Source organism: Manis pentadactyla, chromosome 8 (assembly GCF_030020395.1).
Source record: "Manis pentadactyla isolate mManPen7 chromosome 8, mManPen7.hap1, whole genome shotgun sequence".
NCBI classification, from domain to species: domain Eukaryota; kingdom Metazoa; phylum Chordata; class Mammalia; order Pholidota; family Manidae; genus Manis; species Manis pentadactyla.
Window position 1 is genome coordinate 101709845 of NC_080026.1, and position 23060 is coordinate 101732904.

Sequence of the window (23060 nt, forward strand, 5' to 3'; positions counted from 1 at the left end):
GATCCAAGGGCTACAGAATGGCCGTTGTGTTAGCAGGCACGAAAACAGCATTAATCTCATTGTCCACCTCTATCAAACCACTTGGGTGATCTGCTGCATTGTCAATGAAAAGTAATCTTTTGAAAGGAGACTTTTTTCTGGCAGTAGTTCTCACCAGTAGGATTAAATACTCAGTAAACCATGCTATAAACAGATGTGCTGTCATCCAGTCTTTGCTATCCCATTTATAGAGCACAGACAGAGTAGATTTAGCATAATTCTTAAGGCCCCTAGGATTTTTGGAATGGTAAATGAGCACTGTCTTCAAAGTTACCAGCTGCATTATCCCCTAGCAGAAGAGTCAGCCTATCCATTGAACCTTTGAAGACAGGCATTGACCTCTCCTCTCTAGCTATGAAAATTCTAGATGGCATTGTCTTTCCTATATAAGGCTGTTTTGTCTGCGTTAAAAATATGTTGTTCAGTGTGGTCTCCTTCATTAATTATCTTGGCTAGATCTTCTGGATAACTTGCTGCAGTTTTGACATCAGTACTTGCTGCTTTACCCTGCACATTTATGTTATGGGTTCAGCTTCTTAAACCTCATAAACCAACCTGTGCTAGCTTCAAACTTTTTCTTCTGCCTCTTTCTCATCTCTGTTGGCCATTACAGAATTAAAGAGAGGGAAGGACTTGCTCTGGATTAAGCTTTGGCTTAAGGAAATGATGTTTGATTTCCTGTCCAGACCACTGAAACTTTCTCCATATCAGCAGTTTGGCTGTTTGATTTTCTTATCATTCATGTGTTCTCTGGAGTAGCGATTTTTTTTCCTTCAAGAACTTTGCCTTTGCATTAACAAACTTGGCTAACTGACACAAGAAGCCTAGCTTTTGGCCTGTGTCTGTTTTTGACATGCCTTCTTCACTGAGCTTAATAATTTCTAGCTTTTGATTTAAAGTAAGAGATGTCTGACTCTTCTTTCACTTGAAAAATTTTAAGCCATTGCATCATTATTAATTGGCTTAATTTCAGTATTGTTGTCTTAGGAAATAGGGAAGCCTGAGGAGAGGGAGAGAGACAGGCGAACAAGCCAGTTAGTGGAGCAATCAGAACACACAATATTTCTTGACTAAGTTTGCTGTCTTCTATGGGTGGGTTTTGTGGTGCCTCAAAACAGTTACAATAGTGATGTCAAAGATCGCTCATCAGAAATCGCCATAACAAATACAATAATGGAAAAGTCTGAAATATTGTAAGAATTACCAAAATGTGACACAGAGATGTGAAATGAGCAAATACTGTTGGAAAAATGGCGCTGATAGACTTGCTTGATGCAGGGTTGTCACAAACCTTCAATTTATAAAAAATGCAATATCTGTAATGCACATTAAAGGATAGCACAGTAAAACAAGATACACCTGTATGTATTTGTTGGTTTATCACTTCTGACATCAATAATAGTTTTGGTAAGAAGTGTCTGAAATGAGCTCTACTACTACTCTGTGGCTATCATCAGAAGCAACAAAGTAATCTTTTCTCTATCTCTTTCTACCAGATAGAATTAAATTAGAATGGTTTTATAAGTCATTATTGTAGTCATTTTTCAAAGGCCAGAAACAATTTTTTTAAGGCTAGTAGCAGAGTCATTCCTGAGGAGCTAGTTTTAAAAACACTGGAAGTAAACATTTGGTTTTGAAATTTTTCTAAAAAAAATAATTACTTGAAATAAAAAAAAAATAAGTCAGATTGGGATTGAGCCTTTTTTTTGTTTTTGAAGGTAAGAATTTTAGTTTGAGTTTGAGAATATTAACACTAAAAATGTTTTGCCAAATAACATTTTTTCTAAATCCCAAGATTTGTGTTTATTAGTATTAATTTAATATTATGTAAAAATTGTTAATTTTATGTGAAAAGATTCCTTTTCCACCCTTCCATTCTTGTAACCATCTGAGCATCCATCTGTGTATCAGATACCTATTACTGTTCTAGGCATGCAGAGACAGCAGTGAACAAGACAGTATTTTGTATATGAAACTTATACTCTATTACGGTATATTTTAATTTTAGAAGAACTCAAGGAAGGTTGGATATCTAGATGTAGATGTTAATTTCTAAAATGTTCTCCCCAAATATTTTAGATCTTAATGTGAAAGAGAAAATAATTGAAGACATGCGAATGACACTGCAAGAACAGGAACAAACTCAGGAAGAACAAGATCAAGTGCTTGAGTTGAAATTGCAGGAAGCTGAAAGGCTGGCTACAGGTAGAACAAGAAGTGCTTAAATATCTTGAGATATACTCTTCCGTTTTCTTTATTTTCCTACATTTCTTTCCTTTGTGAAATGCTTGTAGTATTTATAATAATTCACAGTGAAAAAGTATTTGGTGAGTTTTTGGAATGTCTTGTCACTTGCCACCTTCCAACATGATGAAGAAAAATTTTTTAATCTAATTGAAATTGTATCTAGTAAAAAGGAATAAAGAAACTTTCATAATAACTGGATGGTAAATTGCAGTTTTCCCACAAGTTAAGGATAAACTTTCAACTGAGTTTCTTCTCTTTTCAGCTTTTATTATAATCTTGTACATTTATCTCAATACTCTGATTCCATCCTTCAGAAGACCCATCAGATTTTTTTTTAATAGCATAACATAGAATATCCTTTATAATTAAGATTGACATGCATTTATACTTTGTATTCTGTATACTATTCACTGTGTTCCTAAGAGATCCTTGTTGTTCCTCTTTCTTTTGTAAGAATTTGGTAAAAGCTCTCAGAAGTAGAGCTGTTGGATTAGTCACACTTCTCTCTTGGTCTTTCATCTTTTGGGTCTGATTCTTGTCTGTCCTATACAACATGTATCCTCTACATGGTATAATTTTTGCATGTGCTTTTAAAAACTAGTTTTATATTTAATTTTATGTTTTCAAATCAGAATTGGAAAAATGGAAGGAAAAATTCAAAGATCTGGAAACTAAAAGTAATCAAAGATCAAATAAAGAACTTGAGGATAATATAGATGTACTTAGTAGAAAGCTCAGTAAGCTGCAGGATGAGTTACAGGTATGATTTTGTCTTTGTATATATCTGTCCATTGTTTTTCTCATGAGAGGAGAATTAAGTAAATATTTTGTAATTAATTTAGATATGGGTAAAACAACATCTGTGAAATATTCATATATAGATATAAATTTTCAGTGTATGTTAAAGTGAGGAAATTCCCAAGATACAAACAACTGAGTGCCAATGAAAATACATGGTTAGATCTTCAATTTTATATTTTATTATATATTTAATTCTTAAATCACCACTTCATATATCTTTGTACCTATTTTTCTACTTAATTTTTATTCATCAAATGCTGTTGTGGGGAAGATGACTATTAGGAAGCTTATTTTGATTATTATAAGTAATCTTTTTAATGTTTAATAAGTTGGAAGGGAATACAGTTGTTATTTGAACCCTGGAATATATTTGAAACCATGCTATATAGAAGGTACTCTGTTGATGTTTGTTTTTTTCCATGTTCAACTCTCACTATGTACAGAATATAGTATATGGGGGAAATATTTTTTAAATGGAATTTACCAAATACCACTTATAATGTATGTTTTACTAGAAGTTGCATTCATAACTTGTTTTGAAATTGAAGAAACAGTGATTTCGAAAAGTTTACTGCATCTAAATTATTTTTTTTAATTCAGACTGTGTATAATCAGATACAAAAAAATTAATTTATTTTGTAACTGTTAATTATATATGCTAGAATTTACCCTTTCCATTGTAAAGCCCAAAGGCAGCTAGAACATAGTAAATACTCCATTAATTATGAAAAAAATGCATTAACTATATTGAAAATGTTCAAGAGTATTGGTACGTTTTACATTGTTCTAAATTGATATAATTATCCATCTTAGATTATAAATTTTATAATCTTAGAATGTACTGCCATAGTTTATCCAGTTTAGTGATTTTATAATTTTTTTTAGCTGTGGGATGTATATTTATATGTATATTTTTAAGTGTACTTTTATTTTTGTTTCAAATGATGTTTTATTTGGAATTTGAATGCATAAATTAGATGCTTTTAAACCCAAAAGATCTATGGAAGCCACTTTGAAAATTACTGATCAACTATATTCTGTTCCCAGTGTTCCTTAAACTAATAAACTGTTTGTCCTGTTGCACAAGGTATTCTTTACTTAGCATCCTGTATACACAGGAATATTTTACTTTTGGAACTGTGAAATTAGAAATGACCAACACAAACCAAGCCTTTTTGTTCTGGCATTTTAGGAAGACTTAGGTCTCTGTAGCTCAGAAATTTAAATTGTTTATTTCTTCTTAACCTCACTGATGAAGGAAAGTCCCTAAATGGACTTCATAGCAAAATTAAGTTTATAAAGGAAGGAAATCAGCAGTGTTCATTCTATAATCTGAAATAAACTCTGGTCTTGTATTGTTTAAAAAAGAACACCTGTTTTTAAGTTTTCATAAAGGTGAAAAGTGATGGGTTCTATGACAGTGTTATAAAAATAGGTTGATATAGTACTTCTCAAGCAATTGGTAGTTACTTGTACTATTTATACATAGGAATCTGAACAGAAATACAATGCTGATAGAAAGAAGTGGTTAGAAGAAAAAATGATGCTTATCACTCAGGCAAAAGAAGCTGAGAGTCTACGAAACAAAGAGATGAAAAAATATGCTGAAGATAGAGAACGTTATTTAAAGCAACAAAATGAAGTGGTTGGTGACAATTATACTTTACCTTTGATGTATTTCACATGCTTTGGTTTGTCACATTTATCCTTGGAATTCTTATCAGTCTCTACGTGGTTGCCTGTTTTTGTTCTTGTTTTGTTTTTAGGGCAGTTTGTCTATTTTGTGAGATGATTTTTCTGTTCCATTTTATCTTAGAGTTCATTCATTTTTATTTTAACTTTTTTCAGTCCACTTAGCAAGTTGGGAAAATACCTAATTACATCTCAGTATCTAGAAGGGAATGTAAAAATCTCTTCTTTTAACTGCCACAGAGAGAATGTTGTATTATTATATTGCAAAACTTTTGCATTTCGAACTGTAGATTCTAACATGGTGTGTGTAAGCCAATTTTATCAGGTCTCTGAAAAGTCAACTAGTTTCTATAAGACTATAGGTAGAAATAACCTTCAGTTTTACATTGACTAGCTGTAGTTCTTATTGCAGTTTTATCTTAGCTTGTTTGTCTTCATCCTATTTTAATTGACAACTTAGCCTGTTTGACATGCAATGTTGCCAAACAAAAAAAAGTTAAAGGCATCACTGATCCTAGGAAAACTATTGAGGGACATATTAACATTATCTTTAAATGGAAAACTTGTTCTCTGTTTGCAGTAATAGTAACTTGACAGTATCACATTGTTATCTCTTGTTATTTCCTTTATTTATGACTGCTAATCTTTCCTGTTAAAACAGGAATGTTAATTTTCAGTAACTTAAGGATGATTTTCTCCCTGGCTTAAAACAATATTTTTATGTTTTTATTTTGAAATCATTTTATTTACAGAAAAGTTGCAAAACCTAGTACAGAGCTCTTGTACACCTATCACCTAACTTCTCTTTCTTTTATGTAACAACGGTACAATGATGAAAACCAACAAATTAATATTATAATACTACTAACTAAATTATGGACCTTATTAGAATTTACCAATTTTCCCACTAATGTCTTTTTCTGGGTCCAGAATCTAATCCAGGATACTACGTTACATTTAGTTGACATGTTCAGAGTCTTGACTCTTTTTGTCATATGCCATGTCTTGTGAGACTAATACTTGTCATTACTAAAGCCCTAAGATAGCAATGTTTTATTTCATGTGCCAACTTTTGTAGTTGGAGGTACTTTCAGGAAGTGTTGAGTTGAGCAGAAATCTGTTGAGTAGATCTGTCTTACTAGGACGGGTTGCTGCTGGTTCTCTGTTCCTATTTTATGCCCATCAGATCTTCATGGGCAGTAGTAAGAGACAAGAAGTGAAATTAAAACTGTTGGCTGTTAGTGCAGTTCCAAACCAGGAATGGAGCTGCTCCTTGTCAGTGGCCTTTTGGCAGTGATGCCAGCAAGCTAAACCTGCTTTGAGTTTTTAATTATAGAGAAAGCTAGCATCCTCCTTTCTCGTGTATATTTCTTTATAGTCATACCCAGGGTGTATGTGTCTGCCATATTTACAAAGTAAATTGTTGACTCCTTTTTATTAGTAGTAAATTGTTGAATTTTTTAAGCTTTTTAAATTGTAACACAAACACAGTAAATAAACAAAGCAGATACATAGTTCAGTGAATTATTGTACAGCCAACACTGACTTAACCATCACCCAGTTAAAGAAGTAGAACATTCTAGCACCCCAGAGGCTCCCTCTTCTATTGCTTTCCCAGTGGCAATAACTATTCTGTTCTTTAATATTATACTTTAGTCTGACAACTTTTGAATTTCATATAGATGGAAATAAACAGTTGAATGAACAACACAGATTTGACCTGTGTGGGTACACTTACATGCTGATTCTTTTTCAGTAAATACAGGACAGAACTATAAGTGTATTTTCCTTATGATTTTCTTAATATGTTCTGTTCTGTAATTCATTTTGTTGTAAGAATACAGTATTCTTACAATACATGTAACATACAAAATATGTGTTAATCAACTGTTGATGTTACCAGTAAGGCTCAACAGTGGGCTATTGGTAGGTAAGTTTTGGGGGAGTCACAAGTTACACGTGGATGTTCAACTCTGAGTGGTTGGTTCTCCAAGCCCCCACATTCTTCAGTGCTCAACTAACTATATACAGAATTTCATTTGTGTGTGTGCTGGCTTCTTTCACTCAGTATCATATGTGTGAGAATCACCTCTGTGTTGTGTATAGCTGTGGTTAGTCCACTTTCATTGCTGAATATTTTAATGTATGAATACACCACAGTTTATTCATTTCAGTGTTGAAGATAGTGGGTTGTTCCCTGTTTTGGGCTGTTAAGAGTAAATTCTCATATCCATTTTTACACATTTTTCTTAGTGCACATGTGTATGCATTTCTGTTGCATATTTAGCCAAGAATAAAATTGCTAGATAGGGTATATCTATGTGGAACTCTAGTAGAATGCCAGAATTACTGCTTTTCAAAGTAATCATACCCATTTATACTCCAACTAGTATTGTAGTTGCTATATATACCCACCAACATACTGTTTTGTCAGTCATTTTTTATGGTTCTAATGTGCTTTTCCTTGATTACTAATGAGGTTGAGAATCATTGCATTTCTTTATTAGCTCTACCTATTTTCTGTTAGACTAAATAGCTTTTTCTTGTTAATATGTAGTTCCTTATCCTTGCTGGATAGGAACCCTTTGTCTGTAATGTGTTACAAGTACCTTTTTGCAACCGTTAGTTTTCTTTTTCACTGCCATATTGCTTTTCTATGAATTATAAATTCTTAAACTCATTTTAGTTCATTTTCCCAATCTTTTCCTTTATAAACCTAAAGGAATACTATTCTCTTACATTATTTCCTGTTTAAGGTTTTACTTTTCTTTTTTTTTTTTTTTTTTTTTTTTAATAATTATTTTTTATTGAAGGGTAGTTGACACACAGTATTACATTACATGAGTTTCAAGTGTACAACACAGTGGTAGAACATTTCTATACATAATTCTAGGTTCCAGCTATCACCCTACCAGGCTGTTACAATATCTTGACTATATTCCTTATGCTATACATTACATCCCGGTTACTAATTTATTTTACCATTGGAAGTCTGTCCTTCTTTTTTTTTTTTTTTTTTTTTTTTTTTTGTGAGGGCATCTCTCATATTTATTGATCAAATGGTTGTTAACGACAATAAAATTCTGTATAGGGGAGTCAATGCTCAAGGCACAATCATTATTCCACCCCAAGCCTAATTTTTGTCAGTCTCCAATCTTCTGAGGCATAACAAACAAGTTTTTACATGTAGAACAAATTCTTACATAATGAATAAGTTACATGGTGAACAGTACAAGGGCAGTCATCACAGAAACTTTCGGTTTTGCTAATGCATTATGAACTATAAACAGTCAGTTCAAATATGAATACTCATTTGGTTTTTATACTTGATTTATATGTGGATACCACATTTCTCTCTTTATTATTATTATTTTTAATAAAATGCTGAAGTGGTAGGTAGATACAAGATAAAGGTAGAAAACATAGTTTAGTGTTGTAAGAGAGCACATGTAGATGATCAGGTGTGTGCCTGTAGACTATGTGTTAATCCAAGCTAGACCAGGGCAATAAAACATCCACGTATGCAGAAGATTTCTCTCAGAACGGGGGGGTGAGGTTCTAAGCCTCACCTCTGTTGATCCCCAATTTCTCACCTGATGGCCCCCCTGCGACTGTGCCTGTCTTAGGTTGTTCCTCCCTTGAGGAATCTTACGCGTCTCTGGCTAACCAGTCATCTTCCGGGGCCATACAGGGAAATGTGAAGTTGGTAAGTGAGAGAGAAGCCTTATTGTTTGAAAAAGTTAGCTTTTTACTTCTTTGCATATTTGTGCCCTGTGGCTTCTATGCCCAGCATTTGTCTTGAGATATCTTTACCACTTGGAAGAATTATGATATTCGGTAAATTTGATATGAGGCACGAATTCTATTTAAGGGTTGTAATTAGGAAGGAAGAAGAAAAGCTATAGAAGTAGCAGGCGGAAGAAAACATGGGAAGATTGATTATTTCTTTGATATATCTTCTTGTAGAGTAACTTTAGCATGTATAGGTTTTAAGCTACTACTTAAATTGCACACACACATTAACATAATAGGAGTATAGTTACATAACCAAAGCATATCTGTAATTACCAGCCATCTCCAGTGAAACCAAGAAAACCAGTTAGGCACCTTAGGCATTTGTGAAAACTTATCTATGATATGGTGGATATTGTCCAACTGAACTTGAACAGTCTGAGAGAAATCAGACAAATTAAAACAACCCATTCCTGGGGACTGTTCACATGCCATATGTTCTTTTAACAGTAAATAGTTTGTAGTTGTAAGACTTTGGAGCGCTACAATTTGCACTTCTCCAAATTCTTAGTTGAGTTCCAACAGTATAGATCCAGTCCAATTTTGTTGTTTTACTGTATGCACAGGCCGGCTTATATATCTCCTTCCTCATTCCCATGGCAAGTCCAGGAACTGGTGGGATGAGTGCATCTACAGCTGTAGCAGTGCGTGGATCTTTGTTGGGGTTTTTTGATGATCATCTTCTGGCATGAGTCTTCCAGAGAGTGCAGATGTTGGAAGTTCTTTTTCATATCGTATCTTAGTTCATTTTCGGGGTAGCCCAATTAGGCTTTGATCCTCTGTATAAACACAAACAGACCCTTTGCCTACACTTTTATATGCCCTTTATACCCTTGTGTAGAACTCGTTGGAGGTTACCACACAGGAACTGCCCTTTTTTTTTTTTTTTTTTTTTTTTTTGCTATCACTAATCTACACTTACATGACGAATATTATGTTTACTAGGCTCTCCCCTATACCAGGTCTCCCCTATAAACCCCTTTACAGTCACTGTCCATCAGCGTAGCAAAATGTTGTAGAATCACTACTTGCCTTCTCTGTGTTGTACAGCCCTCCCTTTTCTCCTACCCCCCCATGCATGTTAATCTTAATACCCCCCTACTTCTCCCCCCCTTATCCCTCCCTACCCACCCATCCTCCCCAGTCCCTTTCCCTTTGGTACCTGTTAGTCCATTCTTGAGTTCTGTGATTCTGCTGCTGTTTTGTTCCTTCAGTTTTTCCTTTGTTCTTATATTCCACAGATAAGTGAAATCATTTGGTATTTCTCTTTCTCCGCTTGGCTTGTTTCACTGAGCATAATACCCTCCAGCTCCATCCATGTTGCTGCAAATGATTGGATTTGCCCTTTTCTTATAGCTGAGTAGTATTCCATTGTGTATATGTACCACATCTTCTTTATCCATTCATCTATTGATGGACATTTAGGTTGCTTCCAATTCTTGGCTATTGTAAATAGTGCTGCAATAAACATAGGGGTGCATCTGTCTTTCTCAAACTTGATTGCTGCGTTCTTAGGGTAAATTCCTAGGAGTGGAATTCCTGGGTCAAATGGTATGTCTGTTTTGAGCATTTTGATGTACCTCCATACTGCTTTCCACAATGGTTGAACTAACTTACATTCCCACCAGCAGTGTAGGAGGGTTCCCCTTTCTCCACAGCCTCGCCAACATTTGTTGTTGTTTGTCTTTTGGATGGCAGCCATCCTTACTGGTGTGAGGTGATACCTCATTGTAGTTTTAATTTGCATTTCTCTGATAATTAGCAATGTGGAGCATCTTTTCATGTGTCTGTTGGCCATCTGTATTTCTTTTTTGGAGAACTGTCTGTTCAGTTCCTCTGCCCATTTTTTAATTGGGTTATTTGTTTTTTGTTTGTTGAGGTGTGAGAGCTCCTTATATATTCTGGATGTCAAGCCTTTATCGGATGTGTCATTTTCAAATATATTCTCCCATACTGTAGGGATCCTTCTTGTTCTATTGATGGTGTGTTTTGCTGTACAGAAGCTTTTCAGCTTAATATAGTCCCACTTACTCATTTTTGCTGTTGTTTTCCTTGCCCGGGGAGATATGTTCAAGAAGAGGTCACTCATGTTTATGTCTAAGAGGTTTGTGCCTATGTTTTCTTCCAAGAGTTTAATGGTTTCATGGCTTACATTCAGGTCTTTGATCCATTTTGAGTTTACTTTTGTATATGGGGTTAGACAATGGTCCAGTTTCATTCTCCTACATGTAGCTGTCCAGTTTTGCCAGCACCACCTGTTGAAGAGACTGTCATTTCGCCATTGTATGTCCATGGCTCCTTTATCAAATATTAATTGACCATATATGTCTGGGTTAATGTCTGGATTCTCTAGTCTGTTCCATTGGTCTGTGGCTCTGCTCTTGTGCCAGTACCAAATTGTCTTGATTACTATGGCTTTATAGTAGAGCTTGAAGTTGGGGAGTGAGATCCCCCCCTACTTTATTCCTCTTTCTCAGGATTGCTTTGGCTATTTGGGGTTTTTGGTGTTTCCATATGAATTTTTGAATTATTTGTTCCAGTTCATTGAAGAATGTTGCTGGTAGTTTCGTAGGGATTGCATCAAATCTGTATATTGCTTTGGGCAGGATGGCCATTTTGATGATATTAATTCTTCCTAGCCACGAGCATGGGATGAGTTTCCATCTGTTAGTGTCCCCTTTAATTTCTCTTAAGAGTGACTTGTAGTTTTCAGAGTATAAGTCTTTCACTTCTTTGGTTAGGTTTATTCCTAGGTATTTTATTTTTTTTGATGCAATTGTGAATGGAGTTGTTTTCCTGATTTCTCTTTCTGTTGGTTCATTGTTAGTATATAGGAAAGCCACAGATTTCTGTGTGTTGATTTTGTATCCTGCAACTTTGCTGTATTCCGATATCAGTTCTAGTAGTTTTGGGGTGGAGTCTTTAGGGTTTTTTATGTATAGTATCATGTCATCTGCAAATAGTGACAGTTTAACTTCTTCTTTACCAATCTGGATTCCTTGTATTTCTTTATTTTGTCTGATTGCCGTGGCTAGGACCTCCAGTACTATGTTAAATAACAGTGGAGAGAGTGGGCATCCCTGTCTAGCTCCCGATCTCAGAGGAAATGCTTTCAGCTTCTCGCTGTTCAATATAATGTTGGCTGTGGGTTTATCATAGATGGCCTTTATTATGTTGAGGTACTTGCCCTCTATTCCCATTTTGCTGAGAGTTTTTAACATGAATGGATGTTGAACTTTGTCAAATGCTTTTTCAGCATCTATGGAGATGATCATGTGGTTTTTGTCTTTCTTTTTGTTGATGTGGTGGATGATGTTGATGGACTTTCGAATGTTGTACCATCCTTGCATCCCTGGAATGAATCCCACTTGGTCATAGTGTATGATCCTTTTGATGTATTTTTGAATTCGGTTTGCTAGTATTTTGTTGAGTATTTTTGCATCTACGTTCATCAGGGATATTGGTCTGTAGTTTTCTTTTTTGGTGGTGTCTTTGCCTGGTTTTGGTATTAGGGTGATGTTAGCTTCATAGAATGAGTTTGGGAGTATCCCCTCCTCCTCTATTTTTTGGAAAACTTTAAAGAGAATGGGTATTATGTCTTCCCTGTATGTCTGATAAAATTCCGAGGTAAATCCATCTGGCCCGGGGGTTTTGTTCTTTGGTAGTTTTTTGATTATCTATTCAATTTCGTTGCTGGTAATTGGTCTGTTTAGATTTTCTGTTTCTTCCTGGGTCAATCTTGGAAGGTTATATTTTTCTAGGAAGTTGTCCATTTCTCCTAGGTTTCCCAGCTTGTTAGCATATAGGTTTTCATAGTATTCTCCAATAATTCTTTGCATTTCCGTGGGGTCCGTCGTGATTTTTCCTTTCTCGTTTCTGATACTGTTGATTTGTGTTGACTCTCTTTTCTTCTTAATAAGTCTGGCTAGAGGCTTATCTATTTTGTTTATTTTCTCGAAGAACCAGCTCTTGGTTTCATTGATTTTTGCTATTGTTTTATTCTTCTCAATTTTATTTATTTCTTCTCTGATCTTTATTATGTCCCTCCTTCTGCTGACCTTAGGCCTCATCTGTTCTTCTTTTTCCAATTTCGATAATTGTGACATTGGACCATTCATTTGGGATTGCTCTTCCTTTTTTAAATATGCTTGGATTGCTATATACTTTCCTCTTAAGACTGCTTTTGCTGTGTCCCACAGAAGTTGGGGCTTAGTGTTGTTGTTGTCATTTGTTTCCATATATTGCTGGATCTCCATTTTGATTTGGTCATTGATCCCATTGATTATTTAGGAGCGTGTTGTTAAGCCTCCATGTGTTTGTGAGCCTCTTTGCTTTCTTTGTACAGTTTATTTCTAGTTTTATGCCTTTGTGGTCTGAAAAGTTGGTTGGTAGGATTTCAATCTTTTGGAATTTTCTGAGGCTCTTTTTGTGGCCTAGTATGTGGTCTATTCTGGAGAATGTTCCATGTGCACTTGAGAAGAATGTATATCCTGTTGCTTTTGGATGTAGAGTTCTATAGATGTCTATTAGGTCCATCTGCTCTACTGTGTTGTTCAGTGCTTCCGTGTCCTTACTTATTTTCTGCCCAGTGGATCTATCCTTTGGGGTGAGTGGTGTGTTGAAGTCTCCTAGAATGAATGCATTGCAGTCTATATCCCCCTTTAGTTCTGTTAGTATTTGTTTCACATATGCTGGTGCTCCTGTGTTGGGTGCATATATATTTAGAATGGTTATATCCTCTTGTTTGACTGAGCCCTTTATCATTATGTAGTGTCCTTCTTTATCTCTTGTTACTTTCTTTGTTTTGAAGTCTATTTTGTCTGATATTAGTACTGCAACCCCTGCTTTCTTCTCACTGTTGTTTGCTTGAAATATGTTTTTCCATCCCTTGACTTTTAGTCTGTACATGTCTTTGGGTTTGAGGTGAGTTTCTTGTAAGCAGCATATAGATGGGTCTTGCTTTTTTATCCATTCTGTTACTCTGTGTCTTTTGATTGGTGCATTCAACCCATTAACATTTAGGGTGACTATTGAAAGATATGTACTTATTGCCATTGCAGGCTTTAAATTCGTGGTTACCAAAGGTTCAAGGTTAGCCTCTTTAGTATCTTACTGCCTAACTTAGCTCGCTTATTGAGCTGTTATATACACTGTCTGGAGATTCTTTTCTTCTCTCCCTTCTTGTTCCTCCTCCTCGATTCTTCATATGTTGGGTGTTTTGTGCTGTGCTCCTTCTAGGAGTGCTCCCATCTAGAGCAGTCCATGTAAGATGTTCTGTAGAGGTGGTTTGTGGAAAGCAAATTCCCTCAGCTTTTGTTTGTCTGGGAATTGTTTAATCCCACCGTCATATTTGAATGATAGTCGTGCTGGATACAGTATCCTTGGTTCAAGGCCCTTCTGTTTCATTGTATTAAATATATCATGCCATTCTCTTCTGGCCTGTAGGGTTTCTGTTGAGAAATCTGACGTTAGCCTGATGGGTTTCCCTTTATAGGTGACCTTTTTCTGTCTAGCTGCCTTTAACACTCTTTCCTTGTCCTTGATCTTTGCCATTTTAATTATTATGTGTCTTGGTGTTGCCCTTCTTGGATCCTTTCTGTTGGGGGTTCTGTGTATTTCCGTGGTCTGTTTGATTACTTCCTCCCCCAGTGTGGGGAAGTTTTCAGCAATTATTTCTTCTAAGATACTTTCCATCTCTTTGCCTCTCTCTTCTTCTTCTGGGACCCCTATAATACGGATATTGTTCCTTTTAGATTGGTCACACAGTTCTCTTAATATTGTTTCATTCCTGGAGATCCTTTTGTCTCTCTCTATGTCAGCTTCTATGCGTTCCTGTTCTCTGATTTCAATTCCATCAATGGCCTCTTGCATTCTATCCATTCTGCTTATAAACCGTTCCAGAGTTTGTTTAATTTCTGCAATCTCCTTTCTGGCATCTGTGATCTCTTTCCGGACTTCATCCCATTTTTCTTGCGTATTTCTCTGCATCTCTGTCAGCATGTTTATGATTCTTATTTTGAATTCTTTTTCAGGAAGACTAGTTAGGTCTGTCTCCTTCTCTGGTGTTGTCTCTGTGATCTTTGTCTGCCTGTAGCTTTGCCTTTTCATGGTGATAGGAATAGTTTGCAGAGCTGGGACGCGTGACCGCTGGAAGGACTTCCTTTCTTGTTGGTTTGTGGCCCTCCTCTCCTGGGAGAACAGCGGCCTCTAGTGGCTTGTGCTGCGCAGCTGCGCGCAGACAGGGTTTCTGCTTCCTGCCCGGCTGCTATGGAGTTAATCTCCGCTGTTGCTGTGGGCGTGGCCTGGCTCGGGCAGCTACTCCAAAATGGTGGAGTCGCGTTGGAGCAGGAGCTGCTGGGAGGCTATTTATCTCCGTAAGGGGCCTCCCTGCTCCCTGCAGCCCAGGGGTTAGTGTGCCCAGAGATCCCGGATTCCCTACCTCTGGATTAAGTGACCCGCCCTGCCCCTTTAAGACTTCCAAAAAGCACCCGCCAAAACAAAACAACCACCACAAAAAAAAACAAGAAAAAAAATTTTTTTAATTAAAAAAAAAAAAAAATTTTTAATTAAAAAAAAAAGGTGGTCGTTCGTTTTTCTTTATTCTCCGGTGCCAGCCTCAGGCCTCTGCTCACCGGTCTTTCTGCCCTGTTTCCCTAGTATTGGGGTCCCTGTCCCTTTAAGACTTCCAAAAATCGCTCGCCAAAACAAAGCAGCAAAAAAGCAAAAAAAAAAAAAAATGGTCGCGCGCTTTTCTTATGTCCTCTGTCGCCCAGCCTCCAGTGCCTGCTCACTGTTCTTGCTGCCCTGTTTTCCCAGTATCGAGGGCCCTGCACTCTGGCCCGGATGGCTGGGGCTGGGTGTTCAGCAGCCCTGGGCTCCGTCTCCCTCCCGCTCTGCCTACTCTTCTCCTGCCGGGAGCTGGGGGGAGGGGCGCTCGGCTCCCGCGGGGCCGGGGCTTGTATCTTACCCCCTTCGCGAGGCGCTGGGTTCTCTCAGGTGTGGATGTGGTCTGGATATTGTCCTGTGTCCTCTGGTCTTTATTCTAGGAAGGGTTGTCTTTGTTATATTTTCATAGATATATGTTGTTTTGGGAGGAGATTTCCGCTGCTCTACTCACACCGCCATCTTCCGCCCCTCCTACTTTTCATATTTAGAACCTAGAATGGTTTTTGTGTTGGACTGAGATGGGGTCAAAGCTTGTTTTTTGTGTGTGTGTTTTTTATGTGGATTACCAGTTTTCCTCATAGTATTAATGGAAAAAAAACTGTTTCCTTCCCACTGCTTTATTTTCCACTTTTGTCATAGATCAGTTGTCCAAGATTTAGAGATTTTGGTGTGAGATTAGGGTTGCAGTTCTTTTTTTTTCCCTTCATTTGGCTATTCAGTCCTTCCAGCACCCATTGTTGAAAAGACTGTCCTTCCTTCCATTGAATTTCTATGGCACTTTTGTACCGTGTCAATTAACCGTATATTTGTGGGCCCTCTACTTTGTTCCGCTGATCTCTCTCTCTCTCTCTCTCTCTCTCTCTCTCTCTCTCTCTCTCTCCTTAAACCAGTATCACAGTCTTGATTATTGTAATGCTTGAAATGACATAGTGTGACTGCTCCTACTTTATTCTTCATTTTAAAAATAATTTTGACTATCTTAGATAATTTGCATTTCTGTAAAACTTTTAGAGTCAGCTTCTCCATTTCTACACACACACACACACACACAAGCCTGCCTGGATTTTGATTGAAATTACCTTGATTCTATAGATTTATTTGGGGAGAACAGTCATCTTAACAATATTAAGTCTTTTGAGCCTTGAACACACATTATCCCTCCATTTAAGTGTTCTTTAATTTCTTTCAACAATGTCTACATTTTACACAAATTCTCTTTAATGAACACTAACCACATTGTGATTTTTGAACCCATTGAAAATGGTATTTTAAATATTCATTTCTCTGTTTTTTGTTGCTAGTAGTTTTGTCATTTGTTTTACTTTAATTTTGCCCTGTCATTTTCCAGATTGGCGAAAATGCTGGTATTAGTTTAAAAGCTATTAATTGCTTACTGAAAGAAGTGACCAATAAGTTGATTTTTTTAAGGTATCATTGATATACACTCTTGTGAAGGTTTCACAAGAAAAACAATGTGGTTACTACATTCACCCATATTATTGAGTGCCCCCCCCCATACCCCATTGCAGTCACTGTCCCATTAGTGTAGTAAAATGCCACAGTCACTACTTGTCACTACTTGTCATCCTGTGCCACACTGTCTTCCCCATGACCCCCCCACCCTGACACCATGTGAACGAATCAATCCCCTTCAATCCCCTTCTCCCTCCCTCCCCACCTGCCCTCTCCCACCCCTCCCCTTTGGTAACCACTGGTCCCTTCTTGGAGTCTGTGAGTCTCCTGCTGTTTTTGTTCTTTCAGTTTTGCTTTGTTGTTATACTCCACAAATGAGGGAAATCATTTGGTATTTGTCTTTCTCTGCCTGACTTACTTCACTGAGCGTAATACCCTCTAGCTACATCCATGTTGTTGCAAATGGTAGGATTGTTTGTTTCTTATGGCTGAATAGTATTCCATTGTGTATATGTACTACATCTTCTTTATCTATTCATCTACTGATGGACACTTATCTGGACTATTGTAAATAGTGCTGCAGTAAACATAGGGGTGCATATGTCTTTTTGAATCTGAGAAGTTGTTTTCTTTGGGTAAATTCCTAGGATGGGAATTCCTGGGTCAAATGGTATTTCTATTTTTACTTTTTTGAGGAACCTCCATATTGCTTTCCACAAGGTTAAACTAGTTTACATTCCCACCAGTAGTTGTAGGAGGGTTCCGCTTTCTCCAATCCTCACCAGCATTTGTTGTTTCTAGTCTTTTCGATGTTGGCCGTCCTAACTGGTGTGAGGTGATATCTCACTGTGGTTGTAATGTGCATTTCCCTGATAATTTAGTGATATGGAGCATCTTTTCATGTGCCTGTTGGCCATCTGAATTTCTTCGGTGAATTGTCGGTTCATATCCTCTGCCCATTTTTTAATAAGGTTATTTGCTTTTTGGGTGTTGAGATGTGTGAATTCTTTATATATTTTGGATATTAATCCCTTGTCAGATAAATAGTTTACAAATATATTCTCCCATTCTGTAGGATGCCTTTTTGGTCTGCTGATGGTGTCCTTTGCTGTACAGAAGCTTCTTAGCTTGATGTAGACCCATTTGTTCATTTTTGCTTTTGTTTCCCTTGCTGGAGATGCGTTCAGGAAAATGTTGAACATGTTTATATTCAGGAGATTTTTGCCTGTGTTGTCTTCTAAGAGTTTTATGGTTTCATGATGTACATTCAGGTCTATGATCCATTTCGAGTTTACTTTTGTGTGTGGGGATAGACAGTACTCCAGTTTCATTTTCTTGCATGTATGTAGCTGTCCAGTTTTGCCAACATGAGTTGTTGAAAAGGCTGTCATTTCCCCATTGTATATCCATGGCTCCTTTATTGTATACTAATTGACCATGTATGTTTGGGTTTCTATCTGGGCTCTCTAATCTGTTCCATTAGTCTGTGGGTCTGTTCTTGTGCCAGTACAAATTGTCTTGATTACTGTGGCTTTGTAGTACAGCTTGAAGTTGGGAAGCGTAATGCCCCCAGCTTTACTCTTCCTCTCAGGATTGCTTTGACTATTTTGGGTGTTTTGAGGTTCCCTATGAATTTTAGAACTATTTGTTCTAGTTCATTGAAGAATGCTGTTGGTATTTTTTTTGGTAGGGATTGCATTAAATCTGTATATTGCTTTAGGCAGGATGGCCATTTTGACAATATTCTTCCTATCCATGAGCACGGGATATATTTTCATTTATTGGTATCTTCTTTAATTTGTCTTGTAGTGTCTTGTAGTTTTCAGGATATAGGTCTTTCACTTCCTGGGTTAGGTTTATTCCTAGGTATTTTTTTCTTTTTGATGTAATTGTGAATGGAATTGTTTTCCTGATTTATCTTGCCACTAGTTCATTGTTAGTATATAGGAATGCAACAGATTTCTGTGTATTAATTTTGTATCCTTCAACTTTGCTGAATTCAGATATTAGATCTAGTAGTTTTAGAGTGGACTCTTTAGGGTTTTTTAATATACATTATCATGTCTTCTGCAAACTGTGACAGTTTAACTTCTTCCTTACCAATCTGCATGCCTTTTATTTCTTTATGTTGTCTGATTGCCATGGCTAGGATCTCCAGAACTATGTTGAATAAAAGTGGGGAGAGTGAGCATCCTTGTCTTGTTCCCAATCTTAAAAAACTTTCAGCTTCTCACTGTTAAGTATGATGTTGGCTGTGGATTTGTCATATATGGCCTTTATTATGTTGAGGTACTTGCCCTCTATACCCATTTTGTTGAGAGTGTTTATCATGAATGTATATTGAATTTTGTCAAATGCTTTTTCAGCATCTATGGAGATGATACTTGGTTTTTGTCCTTGTTTTTGTAGATGTGGTGGATGATGTTGATGGATTTTTGAATATTGTACCATCCTTGCATCCCTGGAATAAATTCTCCCTGATCATGAAGGACGATCTTTTTGATGTATTTTTGAATTTGGTTTGCTAATATTTTGTTGAATATTTTTGTGTCTTTGTTCATCAGGGATATTGGTCTGTAATTTTCTTTCCTTTGTGGTATCTTTGTTTGGTTTGGTATTAGAGTGATGCTGCCCTCAAAGAACGAGTTTGGAAGTATTCCCTCCTCTTTTACTTTTGGAAAACTAAAAGGAGGATGGGTACTAGGTGTTCACTAAATGTTTGATAAAATTCAGCAGTGAAGCCATCTGGTATAGGAATTTTGTTAGGTAGTTTTTTGATTACCAAATCAATATCATTGCTGGTAATTCATCTGTTCAGATTTTTTTGTTTCTTCCTGGGTCAGCCTTTGAAGATTGTATTTCTCTAGAAAGTTGTCCATTTCTTCTAGGTTGTCCAGTTTCTTAGCAAATAATTTTTCATAGTATTCTTTAATAGTTCTTTGTATTTCTGTGGTGTCCGTAGTGATTTTTACTTTCTCATTTTTGATTCTGTTTTTGTGTGTAGACTCTCTTTTTTTCTTGATAAGTCTGGCTAGGGGTTTATCTATTTTGTTCTTCTCAAAGAACCAGCTCCTGCTTTCATTGATTCTTTCTATTGTTTTATTCTTCTCAATTTTATTTATTTCTGCTCTAATCTTTATTATGTCCCTCCTTCAATTAACATCAGGCCTTATTTGTTCTTCTCTTTCTAGTTCCGTTAATTGTGAATTTAGACTGTCCATATGGGATTGTTCTTTCCTGATGTAGGTCTGCATTGCAGTATAGCACGGCCTTTGCTGTGTCCCACAGATTTTACAGTGTTGAATTATTGTTGTCATTTGTCTCAATATATTGCTTGATCTCTGTTTTTATTTGGTAATTGTTCCATTGATTATTTAATGGAGCATGTTGTTAAGCCTCCCTGTGTTTGTGGGCTTTTTCATTTTCTTTGCGTAAGTTATTTCTAGTTTCATACTTTTGTGGTCTGAGAATCTTGTTGGTACAATTTCAGGTTTTTTGAATTTACTGAAGCTCTTTTTGTGGCCTCGTATATGATCTATTCTTGAAAATGTTCCATAAGCACTTGAGAAGAATGTGTATCCTGCTGCTTTTGGGTGGAGTGTTTTGTAGATGTCTGTTAGGTCCAACTGTTCTATGTGTTGGTCAGTACCTTTGTCTCCTTACTTATTTTCTGTCTGGTTGATCTATCCTTTGGAGTGAGCATATAGACGGGTCTTGTTTTTTTATTCATTCAGTGACTCTATCTCTTTTGATTGGTGCATTCAGACCATTTACATTTATGGTGATTATTGATAGGTGTGTACTTACTGCCATTGCTGGCTTTAGATTCGTGGTTACCAAAGGTTCAAGGGTAACTTCCTTACTATCTAACAGTCTAATTTAACTCAATTAGTATGCTATAACAAACACAACATCAAGTTTCTTTTTTTTCCCGCTCCTTTTTCTTCCTCCTCCATTCTTTATATATTAGATACCATACTCTGTACACTTTGTCTATCCCTTGACTGATTTTGGGGGTAGTTGATTTGATTTTGAATCTGCTTAGTAATTAATTATTCTACTTCCTTTTCTGTGGTTTTATTTATTCTGGTGACAGTTATTTAGACTTAGGAACACTTCCATCTATAACAGTCACTCCAAAATAAACTGGAGAGACGGTTTGTGGGAGGTAAATTCTCTCAGCTTTTGCTTATCTAGAAATCGTTTAATCCCTCTTTCAAATTTAAATGATAATCTTGCCAGGTAGTGTATTCTTGGTTCAAGGCCCTTCTGTTTCATTGCATTAAATATATCATGCTATTCGCTTCTGGCCTGTAAGGTTCCTGTCGAAAAGTCTGATGATAGCCTGTTGGATTTTCCTTTGTATTTGATCTTTTTTTTCCTCTTTGGCTGCTTTTAAAAGTCTGCCCTTGTCTTTGATCTTTGTCATTTTAATTATTATATGTCTTGGTGTGGTCTTCCTTGGGCCCTTTGTGTTGGGAGATCTGTATACCTCCATGTCCTGAGAAAGTATCTCCTTCCCCAGATTGGGGAAGTTTTCAGCAATTACCTCCTCAAAGACACTTTCTATCCCTTTTTCTCTCTCTACTTCTTCTGGTACCTCTATAATGGGAATATTATTCCATTTGGATTGGTTACATAGTTCTCTCAATATTCTCTTCATTCCTAGAGATCCTTTTTCTCTGTGTGCCTCAGCTTCTTTGTATTCCTCTTCTCTAATTTTTGTTTCATTTACTGTCTCCTCTATTATATCTAATCTGCTTTTAAATGCCTCCATTGTATTTTTCATTTCAGATATTGTATTCCTTAATGATTGAATCTCAGTCCTTAATTCTACCCTGAGTTCTTGAATATTTTTCTGTACCTGCAGTAGCATGTTTATGAATTTTATTTTGAACTCTCTTTCAGGAAGATTGATGATTTCAGTTTCACTTGGTCCTTTTTCTGTCTTTTGTGGGATTTTGGTTTGAACCAGGTTCATTTGACATTTCATATTTTTATGTGGCACCCTCTAGTGCCCAGAAGCTCTACTCTCTGGAGCTGCTTAGCTCCTGGAGTGATGTTGGGGGTCATAGGGGTGCGGCACTGTTGCCTGAGGGGGAGGAAAGAGCTGTTTATTGCTTCCCGGCTGCTGTTCCTGTCTCCACTGCCATAACCAGTGGGCCAAGTGCACAAGCGTAAGCCTCTCTATGTGTTTGTAGCTGCTGTAGGTGGGGTCTCCCACTCGCTGGCCTGATGCCTGGGCAAGGGCTGCCAGTTTGCAAGCTGGAGCTGGTCCAGAGGACGGCACAGCAGTCTGCGTATCACAATAGGGGCCTGTGGAGCTGCATAGCCAGTTAGGGGGATAAAGCACCTGAAGCTCCTGAAAGTTCCCAACCTGCTGGGCAGAGTGCACCTAGACAATATTGTCCACTGCCCTTTCTCCTGAGCAGCAAGCTCTGTGCAATCCTTGCCCCTTTTGCAGCCCTCTCACTGTTAGGAAGTGTCTCTGAGACTGTCTGCCTTTCTTTTGTCCCGAGCATCTGGGTGTGGATCCCTTTTCCACAAGTGGCTGGAATCTCAGGCTCTCCAAGTATTCCATCTGTCTTAGCTTTCCAACCCCACTAATCTCCAGAACACCCTGAAATATAGGTTCATGCTCCCAGAAGAGATCTCCAGGACTGGGTGTTCAGCAGTCCTAGGTTTCCATCCCATCCCTGCTCTGTTTCTCTTCCTCCCACCAATGAGCTGGGGTGGGGAAGGGCTTGGGTCCTGCTGGATCACAGCTTTGGTACATTACCCTGTTCCATGAGTTCTTTTCTTTTCTCCAGGTATATGCAGTCTGTCTCAGCCTTCTTTCCTATTGTTCTTTAAGGATTTGTTGTATTAACTATATTTTCCTATAATATGTGGTTTTGCAAGGTGGTCTCTGTCTCACCTCTCACGCCACCATCTTTAATCTGAGGACACTAATAAGTTGATTTTTGGATGAAGTCAGATAAAGATAAATATAGAATATGGACATTACAAATAAAGGCATGTGTTACCTAGGTTTGACTATGTAATTTGTGAATATTTTATCTAGACTTGACTATGTAATTTGTTACAGATCTTGTTCACAGTTGTATTTATTTTTTATTTATAATAAAATATATTTTAATTCTAAGATTCATTACTCTTTTAAGGTTTAACTTTAACATTTTCCTATTTTGTGGTTAGGAAATACTTAGAGCACAGCTGGCAGAGAAAGACAGTAACCTTCAAAATTGGCGAGAAGAACGGGATCAGCTGGTTGCAGCTTTAGAAGTACAGTTGAAAGCCCTGATCTCCAGTAACGTACAGAAGTATAATGAAATGGAACAATTGAAAAAGATCACATCAGAAGCTTCTGGAACAGTCAGTAGAATCCTAGTCTTTCTGTCTTTTTACAT

The 23060-nt window shown here is 37.0% G+C and overlaps 1 protein-coding gene across 2 annotated transcripts in view; it reads left to right on the forward strand.

Annotated features, from left to right (window-relative positions):
- The window catches only part of KIF20B (kinesin family member 20B), a 102926-nt gene that overhangs the window by 50853 nt on the left and 29013 nt on the right, over positions 1 to 23060 (forward strand). For both annotated transcript variants that reach the window (XM_036928789.2, XM_036928790.2), the window contains exons 23-26: positions 2119 to 2244; positions 2919 to 3046; positions 4577 to 4732; positions 22849 to 23025. In XM_036928789.2, coding sequence (XP_036784684.2) covers positions 2119 to 2244; positions 2919 to 3046; positions 4577 to 4732; positions 22849 to 23025 — 587 coding nt within the window. The remainder of the gene's footprint in view (positions 1 to 2118; positions 2245 to 2918; positions 3047 to 4576; positions 4733 to 22848; positions 23026 to 23060) is intronic.